The sequence below is a fragment of the Rhododendron vialii genome, chromosome 3a (assembly GCF_030253575.1).
Source record: "Rhododendron vialii isolate Sample 1 chromosome 3a, ASM3025357v1".
NCBI lineage: Eukaryota > Viridiplantae > Streptophyta > Magnoliopsida > Ericales > Ericaceae > Rhododendron > Rhododendron vialii.
In genome coordinates this window covers 10,800,098-10,822,175 of record NC_080559.1, presented here as the reverse complement: position 1 = coordinate 10,822,175, position 22,078 = coordinate 10,800,098, and the positions used below count along the sequence as shown (strand labels likewise).

Genomic DNA, 22,078 nt, shown 5'->3' with positions numbered 1-22,078 from the left:
AATGGGGACGGAGGGAGTATTCAGAAAGAATGGAGAAAATCCAAAATCCACCTAAATGTTTTTTTCGATATTTAATTTATTAAATCAACTTCAATTACCCATATCACTCCAGATTTAATAGAGTACGTACATGTGCAAAATGTGTTGCATTCTCCATCTTTCCCGTTAAAAAAATCGGCCTGGGGCACAAGTTTTTTTTTTTTTTTTGGGGCAATAGAACGTTAGTGTTAGTAAAGTTAGATTACTACGAGGGCCAACCTCCTCTTAGATCACTAGAGCCAGAAATTCGGTATAGGGGGGACACTTTTTACTTTTCAGTCATGGTCTCGAATTTTTTTTACCGCGATCGAAGTACTATATGTTTTTTTGCAGTCTTGTTTCATATGTTTTGGAGATGGTTTGTAATTCAAAACGGAAGATCTTAAATTTTAACATGCAATCTACACACGAATTAATAAGAATCAAAAGCTGTATCTTCCATGAAGGTAATATAGGCAATAGATTCAACATAAAAATTGAAGAGACGGAAGCCTAGGTATAGAATATATATTCATGAGAAAACAAAAAATAATAGTAATTGTCTTGTAGAATTTAAAAAGAAAAACAGGAGAGGCGATATTTAACAGAAAAGAAAATGGTGAAATAAATTAATTTAGGGGCTTCTTTTATTACTTTTGAGGGTTGTAAGAGCTGATATGTTATGCTGTGTTCGGATGAGTTTTTGAAATTTTTTTAATGAGAGTATTAATTGGAAATAGGGATAATGAGTGGAGAGATAGAGAAAGAAATGAGAATAATGATTTGAGATATGGGTACTGAATGAAGAGTAATGATTGGAAGTACGAGTAATGAGTATTTTTTGAGTTTGAATTTTTTTTTCAAAAAGGAAAACGAACAAGGCAAATTCTAGGAGCTCTTTTGTAATATTGCATCTGTCTTGTTTGCAGTCCAGTGCAGTCTAAGTGATCGCAACCATCAGATGGTATACAAGACTTTTATCTCGATAAAAATTCAGCAAATCAAAACCATTGATTATCAAGATGAACGGTTCAGATTAAACCGTTCTCTGCAGTCAACTGCAGAGAAGCCGGATTCTGTAATTTTAGGAGATAGTAAATGAAAAAGTATTGCCAATTTTGAACTCTCGTCTACCTCATAAAAACACAAGGGCGTGAGACCACACAAATACAAGTTGAAAGAATGACTGAGATTTATTTAATCCAAGGGCTGATGTGTGCTCTCCAATTCTCTTAAGAAAACACCCACACTCTTACAAATATATTACAAAAATACCATCAAAAAATAGATAGTGCCATAGGCACGGACAAACACTAGCGTAAGTAATAACCAAAGACAGCTCATTTCCTTCCCATCTGAACATCTTAAGAAAGCTTTCTCAAATACCATTGGTTCAGCCCAAAAGTAGCCGTTAGAGACTTAAACGTTAAGCCTACCGTTAGTTGCAACTTACTTTAAAGTCGACTTCTTCTCCACTGGACTGGAGTATTACGCGTAGAGAATCTAGTACTTTCAAAATCATAAGCAATCTCGAGAGAGAGACTTCCTATTTAGTCTATCCCGTCTCCCCCCTACTAGCTGCATCTCTCTCTCTAGCGCTCTCTCTCTCTCTCTCTCTCTCTCTCTCTCTCTCTCTAGAGATCTCTGTCTCTCTCTCACTCATACTTGTTTCTTGTTTCTTGAAGAGAGCTAGCTGGAAATGGGTATGGTAGTGGTGATATCATTGCCATTTATTCTCTTCTCAATACTACTTGGTTTTGGGTGTTATTTCCTTGGCAGAGCCAAAGGAAGAAAAGAAATGTACACCAATGCTCAAGTCTTTGGATCCCCTACGCCACCACCAGGTAGCAGTACTAGTGCTGCTGCAGCCGCTGCTTCTTACCCTTCACCCTATTTCAAACCACAAAACTCAGCCAATGTTTGATTGAGCGATTCATACATCCCTTGAAGCAGGATAGGCTGGAAAAAAGGGTCACATTCTTTGATTTTGTGTTGGATAAGCATTGCATATTAATTTTCTGTTAATCTACAGATTTGTGTCTGGTAATTCGTCGTGATTATAAACATTCAATCTCTTGTGTTCCTCGATGTTGTAAAGCCCAATTGAGATGGGTCATATATATGTGAATTGGTTCTATATATGGTGATCAGTGAGATTGGTTAATTAAAGTTTAATTCTTTTGGGATCTTAGAATTAGCCAATTTTATATTTTGTTTTAGGAACTGGAACACTCTGGAAAAAAGTTGTGAAAGGAGGCAAATGAAGTCATTCGTTTTGGTCTTTAGGGAAAATTTTCCTTTCAATTTGGTTCCTTTCTTATTTAACAAGTTCAAGTGGAAAAATACAGGATTGATGAAGATGAGAAGGATGCGATAGATACAGGATTGAACAAGTTCAGGTTCCTTTCTTATTTAACAAGTTCAAGCAATTCCAAATTAACGTGCAAAATTCGAGACAACTGATCCGTCATTACCAAACATTATCTTGGGTGAGAGCTAAGTTATGGGATGAGAAAGTGTTAGGCACTCATCCCGCCTAACCAAAATGGTTAGTTTCTACTTAAAATTGATGGGATTTTTACAGAATTTTCAAAATGAATTAATCAACTATGGGGATGGGGAACCAAGCAAATATATAAAATAAAAGATTCAAGATGCGTGATGCTAGATGTAAAGTATAGAAATATTACCGAAAATTGTAAAGTAAGCGGAGGATTGAACTTCTTTGAACGATGTCCCGATATTCCTCTCAAAAGCATGAAGTTTGGCGAATGAGTAGAATATCGCCGCAGAATGAAACTTTTCTTGACTAATGCTTCGACGACTTGGATTCAAATGACAAGGTTTTGGGGGGTTTTTTTTTTTTTCTAGATTTAAGGATTGGTTTGAAAGGGATTTGCAATGCTAAAGCTAAAAAGAGGAATAGCCGAATAGGGATTTTATGCTAGGACTTTTTCGTGGATTTTATGCTAGGGAAGAAGAGATTTAGGCCTCGTTTGATAACAGTAATAGATGGATGAGATTTGTAATCGTTTGATAACGGTAATAGATGGATGAGATTTGTAAGGAGATGAGATTATGTTTGGAATTCGTAATGAGAAGGGATTCGTAATGAGAAGGGATTGATAATGAGCATGTTTGTTTGGGATGTGATTAGATGATGAGATTGAATTGATAGAAGAAATTGGTAATGAGAAGGGATTGGTAATGAGAAGGGGTTGAGTTCGGACTATGAATACCAAGTCCCACGGGGTATTGCTAATACCTCATAAAGTCCAGCTTCCTCATCCCAACGGACTACGAATCCGAACCAATTTTGGAAACCAAACGCAGTATTGTTAATACCTTCGGCTTAGTAATCCAATCCTATCTCCTAAGAGCTTTATCAAACAGGGCCTTAGGGTCTTATTTATAGTTTTATAATTTTATAGGAGAGGTCAACGGAAAAAATTTCGTAGCATTATTTTGTTAGAAAATTGGAACTTAGTAGGCTCCATTCCGCTAAGGTTATTATTTTTTAAGTACTTATTTATCGGGAGATATGCCATTCTCTCATAATACATCACATTTAATTAAAAAGATAAGTACTTTTTTTTAGTTAACGGAACGAGCCTAAGAAAACAACACAGAGGTAATTGCTTAGATGTATTAAAGTGTTTCAAAAAAAGCTTTGTTCACTTAAAAGACAAAGATATCAAATAGAGAGAGAGAGAGATCAAACTATGTTTTACTCTATCCGTCCTAATTTACTAGTCTCTTTTGAGAATTCATGTTACTTTTCATTCGATTATATTTTGTAATATATAATCTTTGAGGTGATTTCGAAAATATTGTTTAAAAAAATTGATTGTGATTTATCAGATCCATATTGCACATAAAAATTAATTGAGATCTATCAAATCTATATTGCACATAAAAAATATTACCAATTGAAAAATATAATTAATTTTTTATCCGATTAAGATGCAAGGAGAGACTAAAAAAATAAGGATGGGTAGCATTCTTTTGAAAAATAACATATACATGTTCAAGTTGGAGATTAAATTGTTTACACATGTCACATGCTGTCGGTGTAAACATTTGTTTTTTTCAAATCAATTACATTGCGCTACATCGTTATATTCTATTAATTGAGACTATTATTTTAATGATGTGGAATAATGTAATTGATTTGAAAAATGTATATATATATATATATAGACACACTAGTATATTTGAAAAATGTTTACACCACTAGTGTGTGTGTATACTAGTATATTTGAAAAATGTTTACACCACTAGTGTGTGTGTCTATATATATATATATATATATATATATATATATATATATATATATTTTTAATCTCTTCAAGTTGTTGGAGCAATTAGAACTGCAAAAATATATTTTAATCTCTTCGAGTTGTTGGAGCAATTAGAACTGCAAAAGGGACAAGCTGATGACACATTCCATTTCCAAAACCCAGTTTCAGAGCACTGCATTTGGACTAAAGCAGAGACGCTCTTCTGATCTCTTCCAACTTTCGTTCAAGGTATTATGCTCTCAACTTCTTTCTTGCCTTCATATCTCTTATAGTCTTATGGGTTGTGAAATTAGGTGTATTTTCGTTTCATAAGTGCATGGATTGGTCAACTATGAACTGTTTTTTTTTTTTTTTTGGTTCATTTCCTGTTTTTAATTGGGTCATCATCGTCTAATCTTTGATTCCTGCGTTGGATGAATTTACTTCTCAATCTGGATTATTTCTGCGTTTGACCCAAGTTTTGCATTTGATGTGGGTGTCAACTGTCAATAAACTGTGTGGATGTTAACTTCAAGAAAAAAAAATTTGTGTTGGGCCTGTCTGCTGTACCTCATGCAAACTGTTGTTGGACGAGTTATGATCTCCTTTGATGAAGTGACTGGTAACCCCGGAGTGAAGGATTTCCCCAACACTAGCATAAAAAACATGAAAGTCAAAATTTCGGATGGCAAATACAACAGCTTGACTCACTAGACTCTTATTGTAAAGTTTGGTCCTGGCCTCCTGGGTTGCCACAACTGATAGAACGGCAATAAATGGATTCTATATCAATGAGCTGGTTCAAAGGAATACTTGCCCAAATGAAAGCTTGTTACAGATCTATTTGAGAATCAGAACAGCGATACTGCTTACCTGAACTTTGACCGGAAAAAGGTTGGATTAATGGTAAGTTCGCCCGCATCACTCAGCCTTGAATCTGGGCCATTAGATCCATTCCCTGGGTAAAGCCCTTGGTACACAGAAGGCCTGTCAATGGATCGGACCGGATCCGAAAAATCCGATCCGAACCCGATAACGTCGATCCGATAATCCGAATCCGGTAATCCAAATTCGGATCGGATCGGATCGGACTAAATCCGTTATCGATCCGAATCTGACTTTTAATTTTTTTAATTTTAAATTTTTTTAAAAAAAACAGTAAATTTTTTATTTTGAAAAAAAAAATGTTTTAAGAAGTTGTATTTTTATTTTAAATTTTTTATTGGAAAATATATATATATATATATATATATATATATTTTTTTTTTTTTGCTAAAATTTTTCAAGTAAAAAAGTTTTCGGATCGGATTCGGATCCGGATTACCACTATCGGATTTGAGTCTTATTGGATCTGGATCGGATTCGAGTCTTATTGGATCTGGATCGGATTCGAGTCTTATTAGATTCGGATTTGTCGGATCCGGCCCATTGACAAACCTAGTACGTAGTGTTAAAAATGTGTAAAGTATCGTATATGTATAAGCTTTGTACACAGAATCCTTTCTGTTGCCTCCTGAACTCTTGACTTCTCTGTGCTAGTTAGTCTTTTTCATCTTTGTAGTATGGGACAGCTAGTAACATCACTGGGGAAGGAGAATGAGGATCGCAATCCAGACCTAAGAGTTTTGGGCAGGGGTTTCCCACTGCCGGGCTACCTCTTGGGCTTCAGTTATTTTAAGTAGTGAGATGTTTCATATTCTGTAATTACCTTGCATCCAGCCTCTATGACGGAATTCACTAACGTGATGATGTTTTGATCCATATCTTATCTTAAATATACTAAGTTCTTATTCTGTAATTAGTGAGATGTTTCATATTCTGTAATTACCTTGCATCCAGCCTCTGTGACGGAATTCACTAACGTGATGATGTTTTGATCCATATCTTATCTTAAATATACTAAGTTCTTAGTTTTAGGTTCTCAAGCATACAACTCAAATGGCTCGTTCTGCACTGGACGAGATGTCGGACACTGGTGCCTTTTTAAGAACTCCTTCAACATTCCGTAATTTTATTTCCCGCGACCCAAATTCTCCTTTTCCACCAGAAGCTGGAAGATATCACCTGTATATATCATATGCTTGTCCCTGGGCATCAAGATGTCTTGCATACTTGAAAATCAAAGGTCTCGACAAAGCTATCAGTTTCGCAGTAAGTTAATCATAAGCTTTTTTTTATGGTTGCCATTCGGGACTATGTTTTCCAGAGAATTTTTAAGGTAACTTGTTTATTGACTGATTTCGGAACTTGTTTTAAAGAATACTTTCTTAGGAAAAACAACCACTTTTATGATAGTCGAAAAGATGCTTTTGAATTCGAGAAATCCATGTTTGCCCAAAATTAAACACAATGTGCAAACTATTTTTGTTATGTTCGCAAGACAGTTTTCTTACGAACGAATTGCAAAAGAAAAATGACCAAATAGTCGACCAAGACTATTACTTCGTGCAGTTATCAAACTTTATTTTTACCTAAATTTTTTGTGTATTTTTGATATCTCAGTCGGTCAAACCCATATGGGAGGGAACAAAAGACACCGATGAGCACATGGGATGGGTCTTTCCTGCATCAGAAACAGAAGAACCAGGAGCTGAACCCGACCCTTTGAATGGAGCAAAATCTATAAGAGAACTATATGAAATTGCAAGTACAAACTACTCCGGAAAATATACAGTTCCTGTATGTAATCACTCATCTGCATTTGTAATTTATCTTTTCTCTTGATATAAGATATATTTTGTTCTTGAATCTCTTGGAGTATTTGATAGATCGATATTTGTTGATAGGTCCTTTGGGATAAGAAGCTTAAAACAATTGTGAGCAACGAGAGTGGAGAGATTATCCGCATGTTCAATACTGAATTCAATGAGATAGCAGAGAATGCGGCTTTGGACCTTTATCCTCCTCACTTGCAAGCCCAGATCAATGAAGTTAATGAGTGGATATATGACGGAATAAATAGTGGTGTTTACAAATGTGGGTTTGCTAAAAAGCAAGGGCCTTACGAAGAGGTACTAGTTTATTGTGCTTTTTGGCCCCTTTTCAGGTTTGAGAAAGGGTTACAAAACCGGTATACTTCTGAGATGCTTTCTTGGACCCTGTATTTGAAGAATGCTTTCATTACTTATTTGTAGGCTGCGAAGAAGTTGCACGAGGCTTTGGAAAAATGTGAGGAAATACTAGGCAAGCAGCGGTACTTATGTGGAAACACAGTTTCTGAAGCAGATATCCGATTGTTTGTGACCCTTATTAGATTTGACGAGGTATGAATACTTGTCTTGAGAAGAAATACTTGTGGCTGGTTCTTACCTTCCGTGTTTTCATCCTTTTATACATTTCATGGAGTTTAGTATGAAGAATATGTTTTACACATCAAAAGCAACATTGAACTTGATATCCTTTCATTCTTTAGTTGTCTTGACATGGATCAAAATTTCAGGTTTCCTTCAAAATGGCTTTAACGATTGTGTCGCTTGTGTGTTTTGAAACTATAAAGAAGCATAAAAGGAATGTCCAAATGACAATGATATTGTTGTCATTTCTCTTTTTGACAGTCAGCAAGAAACACTGCACCTTTAGCGATAATCCAACCTTATCAATGAACTTAGCTAAATTGAAATGTGGTAACAACTGTAGCTTGATAGTGACATAATGGAGCGGGTTCAGGGTTCAACTGTTGATCTAAATGCAGGTGGGACCATTTTACGTATCATACTGTTCACGTATGGCCTTAGATGAAGGGCGGTAGAGAGTCGATCTTTGTGTTGATAGCAAAGTATTGCATACTATCCTTTGTTCAGTTTCTGGACATTTTTCATCTCAATTAACTCGTTAAGGAAATTGAATTTTTTTTTTCTTTTTTGCAGGTTTATGCTGTTCACTTCAAGTGCAACAAGAAACTGCTCCGCGAGTTCCCTAACCTGTTCAATTACACCAAAGACATATTCCAAATTCCGGGCATGAGTAGTTCGGTCAAGATGGAACACATCAAGCGGCATTATTATGGCAGCCATCCATCCATTAATCCCTTTGGGATCATTCCTATTGGTCCTGACATTGATTTTTCTGCTCCTCATGACAGGGAAAGGTTCTCCAACTAGAATAATGTACCTGCAAGTTTTAAATTGAGGTGTTTGTTGCTGAGAATAATTTTGTTCACTTGTTTGTTGCTTGGTTTGTATGTGTTGTTTTTCTTTCAACACGAAGAGCACTGAGAGTAATCCCTGAAAGCCAGGATAACTGGGCGATCAAGTGTTTGTGAAATACTGGATTTGATATCGTTATGGTGTCGAATCGGTCAAATAATGAGATATGGACATGCCATGCATCTCCTCTCTCACACACGCTTCAAACATCTACAAATCTGCTGTGTGTTGAATTCCCAATATTTGAGAGCATGTTGATGAAGCTCATATTTTCAGGGTAAATCCTTGCTTTCAATTCGTTCGTTATTTGCCATTTTATTTTTTAAATACCGCGGTTAATATGTAGTTGTCGACCAAATGTATTGGTTTCTTTGGCCTTCCAATAGGAGTACAGCTTTAGTATTCCGGGGACAAAGAGAATTGCTTGTGTAACCATCAAATTTATGATTTTTTTCGGTCCTGGTTCGTAGCTGATGTAGTTGCTAGGGCTTCTCTAATGTTCTGTTATCGCTGACTATGATTTCAAAAGTGATACCCAATTCGTATTGGTTGATAATATGAATACTGTAACTCTAGGATTGTTACTGTCACATCTACGGCTGTTAAAAATCCCGTCTATTTTTGCAATGTTTTTGCATTTTTTTAATGATAGTCTCCTTTAATATGGGAATGAGTGATCAGGAGAGATTATTCAGTGCCCATAGCCTCTTTTGCACGATACAAACACATTGTACGTGGTGGGTTCCAAACACTTCATTTTGTGTCCCACCACAATGTTTGGTGAAAAAGGAGCTTGGGGCACCATGCTGGTGCACATAAAAAGTGACATTTTGGCAAGCTAATGATTAAGGAAAAACGACTTGACCTATTGTCAGTTTTTTGGCAATAAAGAGTGACATTTTGCTTTAATCGGCATTGTTGGTGCAATGCCATTTGCAAAGCTGCAGCTGCTGCTGCTGCTTCTTTTTTTCTCCAAAATTCGTCGGCATCCTTTTCTCAACTAATTTCCATAAACTAAAATTCTCGAACAACGAGGGAGTGAATGAATTGATTGTTGGGTTTGTGGGTATGGCACAAACGGCGAAGTCTGCCATTTTTGGGAGGAGATGGCAAGGCAAATGGCTAAAGCCAGATAATGGCATCACAAATGGAGGACCATTGGGGCACCATTTTTGGCCATTTCTGTCATTTTTTGGCGATGGCTCAAGGCATTTTTGTACTGTTGAACTTGCTCTCAACTCTGAAATGAGGCATTCACTATCGTATATGCATAGTAGAATGTAATCCAAAACAAGACTACCACAAAATTAACGTGTGATTCATATACTTTGTTTTGAGCTGCACATCAATCGGGCGGTAGAGGCGTAGGGCATCAGATTATGGTGTTAGGCTACCCATGAGAGCATTGAATAAATTTTCCCTACCCACACGAAAAAAATATTCTAAGGGTGTTTGAGAGCCAATTGTTTTTTATATTCTGGATTGTGCAGTGTATGGTAAATTATAAATTTCTTTTATTATAACTAGCTAGCTATCGCTAGCGAGGAGCCGAGGACATTGTTCGAAGGGAGGGGAGAGAGGCGGTGGGCATAAATTTCGGTTCCAAGAGAGAGAGAGAGAGAGAGAGAGAGAGGGTTTTATGGGAATGAACGTGAAAATAGGAACCTAGTAGGATTCAATTGGGATTGCCCAATCCCAGTAATTGTGGGAATTACATAAGGGGTATGAATATCTATACATACAATTAAAGGTGTAACGGAATTACATAAGGGGTATGAATATCTATACATACAATTAAAGGTATAACGGGCCAAAAATGCATTTTGAGGATGTAATATAAGTATTCAAACCCATATGGATGGACAACTAAATAAGTCTTCCATTTAGAATGCCCGTTTAATATATTTCTTCTTTTTTAAAATACCTGGAATCAAGATTTTTTAAATTTGATTTGAATTACAGACTATTTCTACGATTCTTAACGAGGTCAGAAGACAAACCGTTGGGAAAGACTACAATACACACAATTTATTTGGGTGTGTATCATATGCACCCCAAAAATGTTACGAATTATAGAGAAAATGTTACAAATCGTATTGCTAAAAAGTTACGAATCATATAAAAGTTACGAGATACACCAAAATGTTATGAATCATAATGAAAATGTTACGAATCGTACTACTAAAAGGTTATGAATTCTAGAACAAAAGTTACGAAACACACTAAAATGTTATGAATGAACCATAAAATAGATGCATATGGTACGACCTTTTAAGGGATATGTATTATAGACTTTCCCTTTGTATTTTGTTGAACTTATTAATAAGACAAACAATCTTTTTATTTTGTTAAACTCGTTAGAAAACCATTCTGATTAGTAGTATATAGTAGGCCGGCCAGGATGCACGGCGAATCGTAATGGATCACAGAAGGTTGAAAAAGGTTACGAAATTTGAGATCGAGTTAGATTTCATACATTATCAAAAAAATGATAATTTTAATCTAATCATAGTTGTCGTATAATTAATATAAATCTTCTGCCCGATAAATAATTGGTATCTTAATTAAACATCAAAGACGTCTGAAATCATCATCTCAATTTTTGTTTTCTCTCCTTCCCATTTAATTAAGATATTATTTTAATTCTGTAACCTTTTGTTGCATCTGATAACGAAAAGTTTAGAAGAGCTATATAAAGTAATTAATAGGAGGCCCCATATTTTTCGGGGTTTTTTTTTTTATCAGCAACAAGAATTTTATATACCCCTTCCCCTAAGGACCACCTTAACTTAATAAAATAAGGACCTCCATTTCCCGATAGAATTTCGATGATCCAAGCCGCTCAATGTATTCAAAACGTGATTTTAAGGGTACCCAAGAGAAATTAGCAAAAAAAAAATGACCGGAGAGGCTTCATCCGAACAGTTTTTGTTTGTTTTTTATCGAACGGTTCAAATAAAAATTGCTCAGATGAAGCCCTTCCCGGTCATTTTTTTTGCTGATTCCTCGCGGGTACTCTTAAAATCACGTTCTGAATACATTGAGCGGCTCGGATCATTGAAATTCGAACGGAAAATGGGAGGAATGGAGAGGTCCTTATTTTAACTAAAATAAGGACCTCTTTATTTGAAAATGACTGTGTGTGTGTCTGTGTGTGTGTATATATATATATATATATATCCAATTTACTATTTACCATTTACTATTTCAAAAGTAGAAAATAGTTATACCCCCTAACAAAGGCCTAGGAAAGTAGTACAATAGTCAATATCAGTGCCTTTTTGGCAACACAAGGTACCGGCAAACGGATCCGGATCCTCTATGACAACATACTTGTTAGCTCCAAGGTTCTTGATTTTGACGATAGCAAACACACCTTGGTTAAAGTTATTATTTGTCTTTGAAGGGACTCATGAGCAATTTCCTCAAGTTTAGAATTCTCTAAGTTGTGTTTGATATTGGGTAGTATTATTTTGGGAAAATTTTAAAATACGCCCCAAACTTTATACTCAATGTCTAATAGACACTGGTATTTCAATAAACTTCAATTGGCCAAGGATTTGTGTTGATCTTGATTTTTATTGGATCAAATATATTCAAAGATCCTGATATGTTCCAACCTACCGTCATCACATCTCGATGAATAGGCAACATGAATCCATATAGTCTATGCAGCCATGCAGGTAGTTAAACTGGTCTCTTCTATCAATGACATGATCTTTCCTAACCAGGTAGCTCATTAGTTTTTATATGTTTCTATTGATGGGAGAGTCGGCCAACATCAGAGTGCCGATCAAAGAAAAAAAAAATGGTATCAGAGTAAACGGCCGGCAAAGTGTTTCTTCATGTTTTAGCATTTTCGGGTCAACGTCAACCAATTGTTTCGTATTTTTATTTGATTGTGTTGTTGGCCGGGCTAACTCCTTTGTAACATATATTTTTTGGAATCACCAACGATATGAGATGATCGATACTGGCTGTTTTTGTGGTTGAGCTTAATCAGATTAGCACTTACCAAAAAAAAAGGAGATCGATAGTTTCTATATAAGAGGCTCTCAAAGCCATTCCATCTAGACACTGGAATGGCATCAATTCAATGTCTCTTGCTTCTTACCTTCCTTTCTATACTAGTTTCCAGTTACCATCGGGTTGACGCAAATCTCCAACCCACTGCTGGGACTAAAGATGGTTCAGAACAATGGGGATACGTTGAAGTTCGACCTAGTATGTCAATGACTTCGAAATATTATTCGTGTTGTTGGTTTTTATCAGTCGTTGAAGGCGGTGGTGGTAGGGGTCGAATTCTCAGTATTTATCGGCTTTTGGGTATGTTATATTCATTGTTTTGCGTTTGTAATGTAGAGGCTCACATGTTTTGGTGGTACTATCGAAGCCCTTCAAGAGTCGACGATCCTTCCAATCCGTGGCCTATAATTTTGTGGCTTCAAGGTGGTCCTGTAAGTAGTATTAATCCCACTAAATGAATACAAGAAAGAACAAATTATAATCGAACTTTCAGAACTGTATCAACTTACAATCTGATTCTAAGAAACGATTTTTTTCTTGAATCAAGGGGTCTTCCGGAGTTGGCTTTGGAAATTTCTTAGAAATTGGACCGTTGGACTTGAATTTGAAGCCACGAAATTCGACATGGCTCATCAAAGCTGATCTCTTATTTGTGGTAACACTTGCACTTGCATGTTCTCTTTTCGCTTTTGGTGTATTAAATTTCGCGGTAAAATGGGTCTTACTACTTTCTTTGGTTTTTTTTTTTTGCATTTTTTTGCATTTTTATGTGCTCTACTTGTGCGGGAGCAGGATAGTCCGGTCGCAACAGGCTTTAGTTATGTGGAAGATGAGAATTTGGTAGTCAAGACTGATGAAGAGGCTGCCACTGATTTAACTACCTTTTTGAAGGCCCTGTTCAACGGCAATGAGACCCTGCAAAAGAGTCCTCTCTTCATTGTTGCAGAGTCTTATGGAGGAAAATTCGCGGTTACGCTTGGCGTATCGGCTCTTCGTGCCATTGAAGCAGGGGAGCTAAAGCTACAACTAGGAGGTAATCGTCCCGTTTCTGGATGCCGGTTTTCCTCTGTTTCTCAGTATCGAGAAACGGAGTAAAATCGGCACAGATACAAGAAAGAAATACCAAAAATGACAGCTTTATTTTGCCTGATTCTGAACTGTGTGCTTAATTAAAAATATAGGAGTTGCTTTAGGGGACAGTTGGATTTCTCCTGAAGATTTTGTGGTACACAATCGCAATTAAATTCTCTATGTTTGATTAAGTTATACTAGAACAATTTGATTTAATTTTAGTTAGGTATCTGAATTGTAAATATAATGCGCGCAGTTTTCATGGGGGCCGCTTTTGAAGGATGTTTCAAGATTGGATAACAATGGCTTGAGCGGATCAAACAGGTTATCTTAAATTTACCTTCGGAAAGTTACTTCTTAAAGGCTCAGTTTAGTTGCCCGTAATCTTTTGTAAGAATAGGAATTTGATTACCAGGTAATTCGGTATCGGAGTAATTTTATTCCGACGTTTGGATTAATTAAGTAATTTTTTCTAGAAATTATTTATTTTGGAAATATCCTAAAGTCAAACGTTTCTTTTTTATATTGATTGAGTCAAGAATCCAAGATTTTCACGGGGGTGGGAGGGATCAGATTCCTCCTGTATTTAGGGATGTGATTCCTCGTGGATTGAGAGATCAGTAATCTCATTCTCATTCCTACTTTTCACAAACATAGGAATGTTAGAGTTTTGGAATCATATTTTCATTCCCCCAAGATACCTGTCATCCAAATACAGTCTAAAAAAATATTAGAATAATTGTAAAATAACCCGGCCCCCATCTCATGCATAACAGATTAGCGCGAATAATTCAGCAGCAGATTGAAGATGGAAAGTACGAAGACGCAACATCCACTTGGGAAGATCTTGAGGGTTTTGTTACTGAAAATAGCAACGGAGTGGTACTACATCAATCTCCTATTACTCTCTTCGTTTCATTTTGATTGTTCATTATTCTTTTTTTCTTTTTTTTTTGCCAAAACGATAACAAATAATATTATAGATCCAAAAAATAATATATCAAGACGAAACTTCATTCCTAAACAAAGGATCAAGAAACCAAAAAGGAAGGGACTCAGTTCAAAGACTACACCCAACTCTAATTAAACCCACCTCTCTAAAGAGACGGAGTACTATAGAAAACAACCAAAAACACCCACACAGGGGTGAAAGAAGCCTCATAATCAGGGAGAAATCCCACATAGGGGACACCAAAGAAGAGAACTAGAGAAAAAGAAAAAGAAAAAGAAAAATCGATGACTACGTCCGGTGTATCAGAGTAGATTTCATCTACCAACCTAGATCTCCCACTTCGGCGGGGGGAGGATGCCGCCAGCAATCACGATCTGCAAAGCACTGCCTCGAATAGCCGTCGGACACACAACGGAGGAGGGGCGACGGATGTTGGTTTGGGGAGCAGGAGGATGGGGGTGAAGGGGAAAGAAGAGAAAACCTCAGAGATCTAAGATCAGGAGATGAAAAAACCCCACAAGAAAAAGTAATCCCTCCCCTCCCGTCACTCACTGGGGTGTAAAACCCTGGGGGAGGGGAAGGAGGGAGATGGGGGCGGCAGCTTCTTTTCCATTATCCATTATTCTGTTTGTCTCTTTTATGTCTTTTACCTATATCTTTTAGTGTAGATCTTGAAAAATATGTAATATGAATCATGTTCTATAGATCTCAATTAGTTCTATAATACAAAGTTTTCAAAATTATGAAAAACATTATAGATTGAAAGATATAAGCAACTAAAAAATGACACGCAATTCAAAATGAACGGTGAAAATGGGACGGAATGAGTAGTATTTTAATCATAACACCACTTTCTGTGTGAAGTGTGAACAACAATTTTGAGGCTGACTCACATTTTAATTTTTTCCTAATTGTGCCATTTTAGCTGCACCCATAAAGTGGATACGTCTTTTCTACAGCTCAAGTAATTGCAACCGTCAATTAGCATTTTCAATGGTCCAGATTTATTTTTGACATTATTACCGGTAATAAAATATTTTTACCAATAAAAGTATTCAACAGATCTGAACTATTAACTGTCAATATGAACGGTACAAATTGAACTATACACCTTTCTTTGCAGACAAGTGCAGAGAAGCTGAACCTAGGCCTGTCAATGGGCCAGATCCGAATCCGATATGACCCAAATCCGATCCGAATCCGATAAGACTCAAATCCGATAATGGTAATCAGGATCCGGATCCGATCCGAAAACTTTTTTACTTCAAAAATTTTTGCAAAAAAAAAAATCATATTTTTAAAAAAAATATTCAATTTTTTTTTCAAAAAAAAATATTTAAAAAAAATAAAAACACAACTTCTTAAACATTTTTTTTCAAAAATAAAAAATTTACTATTTTTAAAAAAAAATTAAAAAAAATTAAAAAAATAAAGTTCGGATTCGGATCGATAACGGATTTAATCCAATCCGATCCGTATTTGGATTACCGGATTTGGATTATCGGATTATCGGATCGACATTATCGGATTCGGATTCGGATCCGGATCGAATCCGGTCCATTGACAGGCCTAGCTGAACCCTAGAGTAAACTGTCACTTAAAAAAGGCATTAAAAATTGTCACTCCCATTTCACACGATCCCACTTTCAGATCTTTAATTTGATTCACCACATATTAATTTCTAGCAATTGAAGATTTTTTTTTCCTCTCCCCATTTTGTGATGGAAATGCAGGACTTTTATAACTTCATGTTGTATTACTCTCAAGATCTTACTGCTTCACAATCAAGTGAAGTACCGAAATCGTTGATGGTGGAGGTGTACTCGAAATTTATTGGCGCGAAAACGTTTTCATCGGTCAAGGGCGCATCGAGTCCCGACCTTGGAAGCTTGATGAACGGGCCTATAAAACAGAAGCTTAAGATTATTCCCAACAATGTAACGTAAGTTAATTATTTTGACAATTTGAACCGTTCATTTTGTAGCTTCATTCAGGCGAAAAAATCAGTTTGATCGGATATCGATAAGTGACTGATTCCAATCAATTGATTGACGGGAAGAATTTAATTACCAACAATTTTTCTCTCAAGAAAGATATAAAATCTTTAAAATTGATACAAATGTCCGATCAACCTGTTTTTTCGCTTGAATAATGTGCTTGTCGAGACTACAAAAAGAACAGATTGGATTGTAAAAATGTGTTGTGAAACTTACTCTATGATTAGGTGGTGTGTATTAGTGGAATTATGTATATTCCTTTAGATGCGTGACTAGATCTATATAAGTAATTTTTTGTGCTTTAGATGGGGAGGACAGGGAGGACTTGTTTTCTCAGCCATGGTTGGTGATTTCATGAAACCAAGAATTGATGAGGTGAGTATACTAATTTTAAAGTTATGTCCGGAAGGACTTACCCTATTTCGCTAAGGTTCTTATTTTTTAAGTACATATTATTCATTTTATGAGACAGCTCATTCTTTCATAATACATCACCTTCAATTCAAAAAATAAGTACTTATTTTCCTTAGCGGAATGGGTAATTAGTTGTCATCTTATTTGTTCCCTGGTCTATTTTAATTTTTTCCTTTATCACCTTGGTCTATTTTAATTTCCCAAAGGTACGTATTTGTTTCTCCACTTGAATTTTAAGTTAAGGATCCTTTTTCAGGTTGATGAGCTCCTAGCTAAAGGTATAAATGTGACTATTTACAATGGACAGGTACTATGGATATTTCATAGTTTTCCCAGACAACAATTAATGGGTATTAGCTGTTTTTTATTTATTTATTGAGAGTATTTATGTAACAAAAGTTATTTAGAGATTAACAGCTGAAACTTCAAATTTCCAGTTGATATGGTTTGATATATGGTTGCGCACGACAGGTTGATCTCATATGCGCGACCAAAGGAACTGAAGCGTGGGTCAACAAACTCAAGTAATAGTTCTATCTTCGATCTCTGTATTATACTTTTTTGAGGAGAATGTATGTGTTTTTCTGACATCGATAGAGCAATGCGCACAACTCGATCTCCAGATGGGATGGGCTGAAAACATACTTGGAGTCGGACAGAACTCCTTTGTACTGTGGGGAAGATGGTACAGTCACAAAAGGGTTCGTTAGGTCCTACAAAAACTTTTTCTTCTATTGGATTCTTGGAGCTGGCCACTTCGTAAGCCATCTTATTCCATCACAATTATACGATCGTCATCCTTATTCTATCGTATTTTGATTATTTTGTTCTAACTTGAAGCGCGATAGTGCTATGGAACTTATATATATGATCTAAACAACCAGAAACAAATATGTACGCAGGTTGCGGTAGATCAGCCATGTGTTGCTCTGCAAATGGTGGGAAGCATCGCTCGATCACCAAATGCAAATTCGTCCTTCTAGCAAGAATTTGGCAAATTTATGAAGTTCTATGTAATAATTAACCACATGTAATCACCAAAGTAGAAACGAACCGGAGAATGAAAACGTTATTATTTTACCCATGAATTTACACATGTAAAATATTTAACCTAAAAAATTTTCATGAGTAATGTTTACATCAAAACAAACGGAACTTAAAGATGTGGGGTTTTTTTTTTTCAAAAGTGAGAGGATTGTATTGATAAACGCCCAGCAGTACTTACAAAACGGAAATCATTACATAGAACTTGGACAAAACCAAACTAATCGTCTAACAAATACATGTGGTTGCTAATTGAAATATCGCTTGTGAGACAAATTTGTAATTAAAGAAGTATTTTGGGCCAAACGTTTTCAATAAATCAGACATGACACTCCTTTTCCAATTTCACTCCATTTCCCATTCAAGATAGGGAAAATGACGGTCCATGGCGTATTTTGATAATTAATACCCGTCAAGAACATTTTAAGTATTAACAAATATTTTCAACATGTTTTTAACGAATATTAATTATCAAAACACGTTCTGAGCCGTCTCATTTTTCCTTTAAGGTACCTTATTTCGAACGTCTTCTCATTGTCTTTTGAGGAAACTATATGCCTTGGATGTTTCTTTAGCACCTGGGGCGTTTGACCAATAATAGTACGCCCTGTGTGCATATGTCTTGTTAATGAATTTTTTTCCCCTAAAAAACATGTGCACCAGATTAGGAAAACCAACTTTATAGCTATTTTCAAAAGAGACAAAATTTGAAAAAAGCACAAGTGGAGTGATAAGTATCATATAATTTTCAGGAAAACGACGGCAAATGACGTATTTTGATATTTAATACCCGCTAAGGACATTTTCAGCATTAACAAATGTTCTTAACTTGTTCTTGACGAGTATTAATTATCAAAACACGTCCTGGGCCGTCATTTTCCCTATATTCTCCTACATTTATGATTACAAATTACTAAAGGTGGAATTCCTTTTGAAATTGTAATTATTATTTTTTAATTTTAAAAAAAGGTAATTCGATTAATATTTTAAATTTGTTACTAATACTTGAATTATTCTAAAAAATTGTTTTAAAGTACGTAACCTATCAATTTAGGAAAAATTTCAAAATACCCACAAAACTTTACACTTATTGTCTAATAGACACTTATACTTTAATAAACTTCAAGTTTATGCTAAACTATTTTTCCGTTAATGAATTAGCCCTTTACCATCAAATTTTGTCAAATTGTAAACAAAATGTTGACATGGACGTAAACGATGGGAGGATATCGTTAGAGAACTAATTTGGCACTAAAATCTTTCAAAATGCCCCCCAAACTTTGACTTCAATGTCTAATAGACACGCAAACTTAAATAAAATTCAATTAGACACCTAAACGAAGTCATTTTTCAATTAACCCCCTAATGTCTACATCCGTCTAATTACTATTGGAAATTGCTGAGTTGGACAAATATAGCCCTTACCCAGCAAGTAAGACTATGAGATGGCTTAAATTGGGAGAAAATATGGATGACTCACCCTTTTTTTTAGAGGAAAATTTCCCAAACTCTAACTCTCTTTTCTCCAATTTTCATTTCCTTGCACTTTCATGAAAACATAGAATCATTCACTCCTTTAAATTCTGATTTATACCTCCATAATGAGCCTCAAATCCTCTTCTACACCTGAACACTTTTATAACCCATCCAAACCACCAAGTTCTACCCTCAATCCCATTCTTCTCCGTATTAACAACTAACACATAGCAGAAGAGAGAGAGAGAGAGAGAGAGAGAGAGAGAGAGAGAGAGAGAGAGAGATCATGTTCCAAACAAGCATATAACGAGAAAAATAACTCAAGTCAATCATTTCTATTAGTGTAATTTGACGGATTTAAATAGTAGGGGGTTAATTGAATAATGACTTCATAGTTTCGTTGCCTAATTGAATTTTATTAAAGTTTGGATATCTATTAGATATTGAGATCGAAGTTTGGGGTTATCTCTAACGTTTTCTGCCAACCGCTTACGTCCACGTTAGCAAATTACAAACGGAATTTGATAGAATTAGACAGTAGGAGGCTAATTGAATTATGGAAGAATAGTTTAGTAGTAAAATTGAAGTTTACTAAAGTATAGGTAGATGTGGCAATTCTAACTCATATTTGTGAACCCGTCCAAATCCGTCCACTTATAACCCAACCCAATCCGCCCATATTGTATAATAGGTTGATATGGATTGAACCCATATTTATATGGATTTAGATGGGTTGAAAATGGGTTTAATATGAGCTAGAATAAAAAGGACCCAGCTTTTTTTCTATCGCTTGTTTGATTTACGAACGATTGTTGCGTGTCAGCTGCGCGTTGTTTGGAACATGAGAAAGCTAGTTTATTTGGATATCAAACTTCTTTCTTCTGATTCCTTCTACGGTTTTCTTTTACGGTAAATTATTTTTTTATTTTAATCTGTAAGGTAAAAGTTTTTTTACATTGTTCTTTTTAATAAATACCAGCGAACTCTATATAATCGTGAAACATGATTTTGACACGTGGGTAAAATCAACAAGTAGTGAAGGTATCATCGGTCCTTGATTGTGGTTTGCAAAACAGAGTATTTTTTGGAAACATCCAAGATAAAGCCCCAAAAGCCGATTGTTGGGATTTATCTTGAATATTACAAAAAATATTAAGGTAAAAATAAAAAAAATTTACTTTTTCGATTCTCCCATCGAGACGAACTAATAGGTATAAAAAAAGGACATTATTGTACAATCAGTGCAATCATCGCCTTTCAGACAATTCTTTGATGCGGCCTTTAACTCCTCGTCAAAATTGCGTTACTATTTGGAAATAAAAAAAAGAAGTAAAAATATGATTTTTTTAAAAGTTTTTTTTGCCTCTAATTGCTTCATTTTTATTCAAAACAAAAGAAAAATTGAGTTTTAATCATTAAAATTTTGAGAAGAGAGGGGAAGGGAAACAAAAACCCAAAAAAAAAGGGAAAACAGGTCAGGGCGGGTGTGTTTGGGTTCGACTTGACACATATTCGACCTGATCCATTTCAACCCGTTTTATTTTTTGACCCATATTCAACCTGCCCATATTTGACCCACGACCCGTTTTTAACCCTCTCAAGCCCGTCTGTATGCCATCTCTAAGTACATTAATGCTACAAGCACAGCAACTGTGCACAGATTTTTTGTGGGGCCCATTACGGGCCCCACACAAATAATCCGAGCCGTTCATTAAATGTAAAACATGTTTTCAAGGCCCCCCACCAAAAATCAACTCAATCCGATATCTATAAGTGTTTGATTCAATCATTTAACTTTTCATTATCCTGAGATTCGAATGAAAAGTTAAATGATTGAATCAGGCATCTATGAGTATCAGATTGAGCTGATTTTTTGCGAGGGCCCTTGAAAAAATATTTTACATTTAATGAACGGCTCGGATTATTTGTGTGGGACCCGTAGTGAGCCCCACAAAAAAACTGTGCACAGTTGCTGTGCGTGTAGCATTACTCCTCTAAGTATAGGTATCTATTAGACATTAAGTGTAAAGTTTTGGGTATTGCAGAAAGTCTATTGGCACAACAAATTTGTGCACAGATTGTGTACAGATTTCTACGTGGGGTCTACTAAGGGTCTTACACGAATGATCCGAGCCGTTCATTATGTTTAAAATATTTTTTCAAGTGCCCTCACTAAAAATCAGCTCAATCCGATAGCTATAAGTACTTGATCTAATCGTCTAACTTTTCATTCTCTAAAAACTTGAATGAAGAGTTAGATGATTAAATCAAGCACTTATAGCTATTGGATTAAGCTGATTTTTCACGGAGTCTCTTGAAAAAATGTTTTAAACATAATGAACAGCTCGGATCACTTGTATATGAGCCATAATGGACCCCATATAAAAATCTATGCACAAATTTGCTGTACTGGTTCTTTGAAAATTTTCCATCAATTTACTGCAACAGGCTCGTTGTTTTCCTTGGGGCACAGACAGACCAAAAGTGCTGTACACACTAAGGTCGTGTAAAACACAGTACATAACCAATCTTTAGCTGTCCATTATCTCAATAAATGGTCAGGATTCATTCAAACTCTTTCCCATAAAAGTGAGGCTTTTCTTTTGAAGAGTTTTTTTAAAATCTAGACCGTCCAAATACATCTAGACGTTCAGA

The 22,078-nt window shown here is 35.7% G+C and overlaps 3 protein-coding genes across 6 annotated transcripts; all 3 read left to right on the top strand.

The window, feature by feature from the left end:
• The first annotated feature begins 1,519 nt into the window (after window positions 1-1,519).
• On the top strand, window positions 1,520-2,187 carry LOC131318435 (uncharacterized). The gene has a single exon (XM_058348176.1). It carries the CDS (start codon window positions 1,718-1,720, stop codon window positions 1,940-1,942), a length of 225 nt encoding a protein of 74 aa, XP_058204159.1. The 5' UTR covers window positions 1,520-1,717; the 3' UTR covers window positions 1,943-2,187.
• Window positions 2,188-4,370: 2,183 nt separating this feature from the next.
• On the top strand, window positions 4,371-8,725 carry LOC131318434 (uncharacterized). 4 transcript variants are annotated; one of them, XM_058348172.1, is made up of 6 exons: window positions 4,371-4,547; window positions 6,216-6,449; window positions 6,801-6,977; window positions 7,085-7,309; window positions 7,433-7,561; window positions 8,165-8,725. In XM_058348172.1, exons 1-6 carry the CDS (start codon window positions 4,455-4,457, stop codon window positions 8,396-8,398), a joined length of 1,092 nt encoding a protein of 363 aa, XP_058204155.1. In that variant the 5' UTR covers window positions 4,371-4,454; the 3' UTR covers window positions 8,399-8,725. The 4 variants fall into 4 exon arrangements, with proteins under 4 accessions (XP_058204155.1, XP_058204156.1, XP_058204158.1 ...); XM_058348173.1 differs by having other exon boundaries at window positions 4,391-4,547; window positions 6,225-6,449; XM_058348175.1 differs by having other exon boundaries at window positions 4,417-4,547; window positions 6,210-6,449.
• Window positions 8,726-12,530: 3,805 nt separating this feature from the next.
• LOC131318433 (serine carboxypeptidase-like 51) lies at window positions 12,531-17,987 on the top strand. The gene is made up of 13 exons (XM_058348171.1): window positions 12,531-12,667; window positions 12,806-12,900; window positions 13,017-13,124; window positions 13,262-13,502; window positions 13,651-13,694; window positions 13,797-13,864; window positions 14,317-14,422; window positions 16,226-16,434; window positions 16,795-16,864; window positions 17,160-17,210; window positions 17,375-17,427; window positions 17,527-17,662; window positions 17,806-17,987. Exons 2-13 carry the CDS (start codon window positions 12,814-12,816, stop codon window positions 17,884-17,886), a joined length of 1,254 nt encoding a protein of 417 aa, XP_058204154.1. The 5' UTR covers window positions 12,531-12,667; window positions 12,806-12,813; the 3' UTR covers window positions 17,887-17,987.
• Window positions 17,988-22,078: the final 4,091 nt, after the last annotated feature.

Bases quoted from the DNA above. Each gene is read 5' to 3' on its own strand.
- LOC131318435 (XM_058348176.1), top strand. From the start codon at position 1,718: ATGGGTATGGTAGTGGTGATATCATTGCCATTTATTCTCTTCTCAATA.
- LOC131318434 (XM_058348172.1), top strand. From the start codon at position 4,455: ATGACACATTCCATTTCCAAAACCCAGTTTCAGAGCACTGCATTTGGA. The intron at 6,450-6,800 runs GTAAGTTAATCA...TTGATATCTCAG, and splicing joins ACAAAGCTATCAGTTTCGCA to TCGGTCAAACCCATATGGGA. The intron at 7,562-8,164 runs GTATGAATACTT...TCTTTTTTGCAG, and splicing joins CCCTTATTAGATTTGACGAG to GTTTATGCTGTTCACTTCAA.
- LOC131318433 (XM_058348171.1), top strand. From the start codon at position 12,814: ATGTTTTGGTGGTACTATCGAAGCCCTTCAAGAGTCGACGATCCTTCC. The intron at 13,125-13,261 runs GTAACACTTGCA...GTGCGGGAGCAG, and splicing joins AAGCTGATCTCTTATTTGTG to GATAGTCCGGTCGCAACAGG. The intron at 13,503-13,650 runs GTAATCGTCCCG...TTAAAAATATAG, and splicing joins GCTAAAGCTACAACTAGGAG to GAGTTGCTTTAGGGGACAGT.